This window comes from Limulus polyphemus, unplaced genomic scaffold, assembly GCF_000517525.1.
Source record: "Limulus polyphemus unplaced genomic scaffold, Limulus_polyphemus-2.1.2 Scaffold7514, whole genome shotgun sequence".
NCBI lineage: Eukaryota > Metazoa > Arthropoda > Merostomata > Xiphosura > Limulidae > Limulus > Limulus polyphemus.
The window spans coordinates 30575-36656 of NW_013673124.1; the positions used below are offsets into that span (position 1 = coordinate 30575).

Below are 6082 nucleotides of genomic sequence, written 5' to 3' on the forward strand. Positions count from 1 at the left end.
TAGATAACCTGTTGTAAGGTATTATTTGTAATAGATTACCTGCTATAAGGTATTTGTTGTTGTAGATAACCTGTTGTAAGGTATTATTTGTAATAGATTACCTGCTATAAGGTATTTGTTGTTGTAGATAACCTGTTGTAAGGGATCAATTTTTATAGATTACCTACTATAAGGTATTTGTTGTTGTAGATAACCTGTTGTAAGGGATCAATTTTTATAGATTACCTACTATAAGGTATTTGTTGTTGTAGATTACCTGTTGTAAGGTATTATTTGTAATAGATTACCTGTTGTAAGGGATCAATTTTTATAGATTACCTGTTGTAAGGTATTAGCTTTTATAGACTACCTGTTGAAAGGTATTATTTGTAATAGATTACCTGTTGTAAGGTATTATTTGTAATAGATTACCTGTTGTAAGGGATCAATATTTATAGATTACCTGTTGTAAGGTATTAGCTTTTATGAAGGATACCCCCCCAGTTCCTTGATGCAGCATGGAATGACATTGTAGTTCTCTATGATTATATAAATGCTTCCTGTGCTACAAGGATGCACATCTTGTGTTAGTCTTCATAACTCAACTGATGAATATTGTTACTATTTATGTGTGGATTGTTTTATATTGGTGCTGAATGAAATCTTTGAGTTGGATCTGTTGAAACATTAATATTTGGTTTGGCTGAAGTTTTAAATGTTAATACTCATGCTTGGATTTTTAGCTGTCTCCAGGTTTAATCATTTGGATCATTTCCAGTACAGTTTGAGAGAAATGATCTTGGTGATTAGCACACACACACACATACACAATGAGTAATTTTATTTACGAGTCCTTGACAAACACTAGATACTTTAACCAGTGTTTTTGCTTTCACACAAACACCTGCAACCTTTCGACACATACACACATATGTTTGGCAAGTAAATTTAATTTATGAACCTTGTACTGTGTGCACATGTGCACATCTATCAATGATAGTTACTGTACACATATACAAGTTACTAGTGTTTTAGATATACATATACATGTATTTACTCTGTTTTGTACATTTGGTTTAGAAAACAGGTTTTTATGTCACACAGATCCTTTTTTTTATAATTTCTGTCACCACTTATGTTCATAACTTGTGTAAACAACGTTTTGAAAGATGATTAATGAATTTTCAGTATTAGTTTATTAAATATTATACATTATCTACATTTGTAATTTAATGTTTGTATTTTATTAGGAATTCTCAGACACTAATGCACCTTTTGAAAGGAAACACTGGACCAGGATTATTGGCTCTTCCTAGTGCTTTTGTAAATTCTGGACTCCTTGTAAGATTAATAATGGACTAGTACTTATATTTTGGATTTTATTGTAAAATTGGTAATGGACTAGTACCTGTATTTTGGATTTGATTGTAAGATTAATAATGGATTAGTACTTGTATTTTGAATTTGACTGTAAGACTAATAATAGACTAGTACTTATATTTTGAATTTGACTGTAAGACTAATAATGGACTAGTACTTATATTTTGAATTTGACTGTAAGACTAATAATGGACTAGTACTTATATTTTGAATTTGACTGTAAGACTAATAATGGACTAGTACTTATATTTTGAATTTGACTGTAAGATGAATAATGGACTAGTACTTATATTTTGAATTTGACTGTAAGACTAATAATAGGCAAGTACCTGTGTTATGGAATGTTATTGTAAAATTAGTAATGGATGAGTGCCTATATTTTTAACTTATTGTAAGGTTAATAATAGACTGATATAATAATATTTTAGATTTGATTGCTTTAAATGTCATTGTTGATTTTGTTAGTTTTATAAAGCATATGAAAAGATCATTGAATAGTTTACAATGGACTACCCCTGTTTGTTTGTTATGTCAGGGCTGCACCACCACTACAGTTATCTACACTAATCTACTAATTTGAAAATAATAGGATTGATCCGATATTCTCACAGCCAATAAAATATCACCACTATTTTGATCTTTATCTAAGGACTACATTGTCAGGATATACAGAACCCTTCCTAATTAAGCCATCAGAGACCTGATGAGCACTGAACATCATCTTTAAATCAGACAGATTGTAGAAGGTCCATATGAAACTGTTAAACTGCTTAAACCTTTTTTTAAAAGAAAATTTGAAAGGTTCATTGATTTTTCATAGAATTATAAAAAAATTGTAACTGTAGTTCTAATTCTTACTGAACTGGATTTCATAACCACCGGAGCTTTAATCAAAGGATGGATATTCTGGAGCAATATAATTGTTGACTGATACAGAACATAAAGATTGATACCAACTGACCACGTTAAAAATAAAATCAGTTTAAATGATGGCTTTCCACCAGTATGTAAACGGCTCCAAGCCTTGAACTCCACCTTTTATAGTGTTTGTAGTAACCCCCTTCCCCTCCAGTGACTCAGCAGTATGTCTTTACAATGCTAAGTGCTGGGTGTCAATACTCGTGGTGGACACAGCACAGACAGCCCATTGTGTAATTTTATAATTAACTACGAAGGACTAAAACCAAAGTGCCCCCCCCCCTTAATTTCAAGTAGTTATAGGCTTCAAAATTCTCCCAAAGTTAGTTATTAGCTCCAAAGTCCCCTTGTTTTGTGGTAGCTATCAGCTGCAAAGTTCCCTTGCAAGGGAACTTTGTAGCTGATAGATACCAGAAAACAAGGGAACTTTGTAGCTGATAGATACCAGAAAACAAGGGAACTTTGTAGCTGATAGCTACCAGAAAACAAGGGAACTTTGTAGCTGATAGCTACCAGAAAATTTTCTGGTATCTATCAAGCTACAAAGTTCCCTTGTTTTCTGGTATCTATCAAGTGCAAAGTTCCCTTGTTTTCTAGTAGCTATCAGCTACAAAGTTCCCAAGATGTTATATGAACACTGGTGTCGTACTTGATACACTTTTTAATGGTGATAACAATCGATATAGCTCTGCAGAAGATACGGATGATTTTTTTGAATGAATCAGAAAGTGACAATCATGATGTCGATGATGATGTAGTTACTTTATATTTTGATGATGATGATGCCTGAGAGGTTGACAATGATTGCAATTCTGATAGTGACAGTTATGTTGATGAACAATCTGATGATGGAGCTGTGCATGTTTCCAGTCATTCAAATTCAAATAGCCCTATCTACAAGGCAACATCCTCTTTAGATGACAGTGATAATGATGATATCAATGGAATGGTTATGGCTAGGAGGCCCAATAGTCTGAATGCTAATGCTAGAGGAAGGGGGTGTGGCAAGGCTTGACAGCCTGCTATGCTGCACAGTTGTGTGCAACCTGTTCTGTTTAATAGTGATCCAATAGACCCACACTGGCAAAAAATATGACTTCATGGAAGACATGCTGTATGGTTTTGATGATACAAATTGTGGTCCAGCTTGTAACTTTAGAAGTGATCAAATTGTTGAAATGGATGCTATTGGCTATTTCAATCTCTTTTTTTCTTGGTTGATGTGTTTCCTTTCATTGTAGATGAAACTAACAACTATGTTGAGCATGTAAGGCATGACAATCCTGTAAAACACAAGATGAAATGGGAACCAATAACAGTTGATGAGATGAATGCATATGTCTGAGTAACAGTTGCTATGGGTATTGTATGTCTTCCTACTCTGAAAATGTACTGGGCATTAGATGGATTATCATTGAGTAACTTGCCAAATATAATGTTGAGAGATCATTACAAAATTAATAAAATGATGGAAGTGTGTTTTCTTTTACCTCTTAGAAGTATGAATACTGGATTCTCAAGTTGTAGAGGATGTTTTCCATGAGAGGTATGTTATTGCCAGAAGTAAAATGCTGAAGTCCAAGATGAATTTGCCTAAAGAGCTTATTGGTGGCAAAACATTTCAGAAATGAACTGTTCACTGAAACCATTAATGACTGTAGGATTTGTAATGAAAGGATTTCAAGAGCAGGAGTTGTGTGCAAATATTGAAATTCATGTGATGGCACATGACCGACATAGAGTAACACTTGTAAAGTTAGTCATGGGTCATGTGATGGCACATGACTGACATATAGTAACACTTGTAAAGATAGTCATGGGGGAACTAATGTATAGAAGTAGCTCAGATTGACTGACATAGAGTAACACTTGTAAAGTTTGTCATGGGGGAACTAACGTATAGAAGTAGCTCAGATTAGAAAGGACAACTTAATTAAAACCTACTGTCTTTCATCTTTAGAAGGATGTCATAGAATTAATGTTCTTTGAAAGAATTAATGTCAGTATAAACAAAAATTTACATAATTTCTTGCAGCCAGTTTAAACCCATTAACCCTATGCACTAGTCTTGGTCAAAGTTTGCATATCATGTCCTTTTGCAAAGTTACTTTCAAAATTTAATGAAATAACTTTATGTATTTTAATAAATGTGGCATTGAAACATAGATTATAATGCAAAGTTTTAAGTAATTAATTTCAAAAGTAAATATTTAAATTTCTTAATCTTCACCTCTATGTCACATAATGCATTTCCCCTTTGAATTGTTGTTTTTAGGTTTTCTTTCTTCCCTTATGTGGGTTTCAGAGTTTCCAACCAATCAGAAACATGAACGATAGGGCAGAATATAAGATTAAAACTTACTTATCTTCTAGATCGGCTGAGATATAAATAAGATTGTTTAACCCACAAGTGAAGTTTATCCTATCTATCTGAGATTTGAAGAAATTTATCAAAATTACATGATCTTATTTATACTTATAATAAATAGAAAGAGCTCTTTTGCTTTTGCAAGGGGCATATTATGGTTACTTCTCTGTGGTTTTATGGTTGTTCTTGAGCTACGAGCAGCTAACTAAATGTTTTAACCTGTTTATAACTTAGTTAGAAAACCAGCTAAATAACAGTAGTTTTAGGACATTCTGTTCTAGTGCTTGATATATTTTTGTGTTCTAAAATGCATTTTTGAAAACTGCATGAATGCTTATTTGAAGAACTAATTGAATAAAAAAATTCAAGCCTAGCACAGTTACAGATCACATGCTTCGTTCATGGTGTTTAATGTACATGGATAATAAGCTCCCACTGTGAGTTAAAGTTTTTACGGCAGGAATATTGCATCAGTGGGTAAAAGTTACAGCTATAAAACAATAAAATGAAATAAAAACAGTTCAAATAGTGAAAATAAAAAAAACCAGTAATCAAAGAAAATGAATCATCTAAAGAAGAAATAAAAGGTAACTTCCAGTTTATTTCATATTTTTTAAGTTTTCATTTCACTGTGCCTCAATGCTTTTCCTACAGTTAGTGTTAGGATAGAGAAAACTATGAGATAAAGTATCAAGTTGTACTGAAGAAAAACTTTTGATATTCATTTACAAGGTTCTAGAGGTTATGTAAGATGAACAGTAAGATGAAAAAAGTATTCTTAACATGAAAATTACCTTGCAGTAAGACTAATCAGATTCTGAATCGGACCATCTCAATAAAGATAAAGGCTTTGTAAATTCCCTGACAAATCTTTAGTAAAGAATATTTAATTTAAAATCCTGATTGTTTTGTATATAATCGTACTATGAGGTGTGTCTAACACGACTGATTTCACTTTAAATAACCTCTCTTGCCTACCAAAACAATATGGAACAGGGAGTAATAAATAGTTAAACCTTTTGTAATATCCAAAAAGATTATAGAAAGACCAATAACAATAATGTGACTTGGAAGTAACAGCAATGGTAAATATGACAATAATTAAAGTAACTTAAATAATAGCACTATAAAGGGAACTGTTATATATCTTCTATTAACTACAGTAAGAGCATAAATGTTTAAGTTTATTTCACAGGTAGGAACATTAGGTATTCCACTGATGGGGCTGCTCTGTATACACTGCATGCACGTTTTGGTGCGCTGTAGTCGTCGCTTGTGTAGCAAGTAAGTGTTTCTTTTTTTCACTCTGATCAGTTTGAGACATAGAAAACAACTTGTTTCATAGTAAGATGGTTTGTGTTGCATCAGGTTGTAATAAGATAGTTTGTGTTGCATCAGGTTGTAATAAGATAGTTTGTGTTGCTTCAGTTGTAATAA

At 32.5% G+C, this 6082-nt stretch overlaps 1 protein-coding gene across 6 annotated transcripts in view; it reads left to right on the plus strand.

Annotated features, from left to right (window-relative positions):
• The window catches only part of LOC106474676 (proton-coupled amino acid transporter 2-like), an 18198-nt gene extending 12236 nt beyond the window's left edge, over window positions 1-5962 (plus strand). For 5 of the 6 annotated variants that reach the window (XM_022402973.1, XM_022402972.1, XM_022402974.1 and 2 more), the window contains 2 exons: window positions 1230-1320; window positions 5841-5947. In XM_022402973.1, coding sequence (XP_022258681.1) covers window positions 1230-1320; window positions 5841-5933 — 184 coding nt within the window. In that variant the 3' untranslated portion in view covers window positions 5934-5947. Of the gene's footprint in view, window positions 1-1229; window positions 1321-5840 lie in introns of all 6 variants that reach the window. The other variant, XM_013935367.1, reaches the window with a different exon arrangement.
• Window positions 5963-6082: the final 120 nt, after the last annotated feature.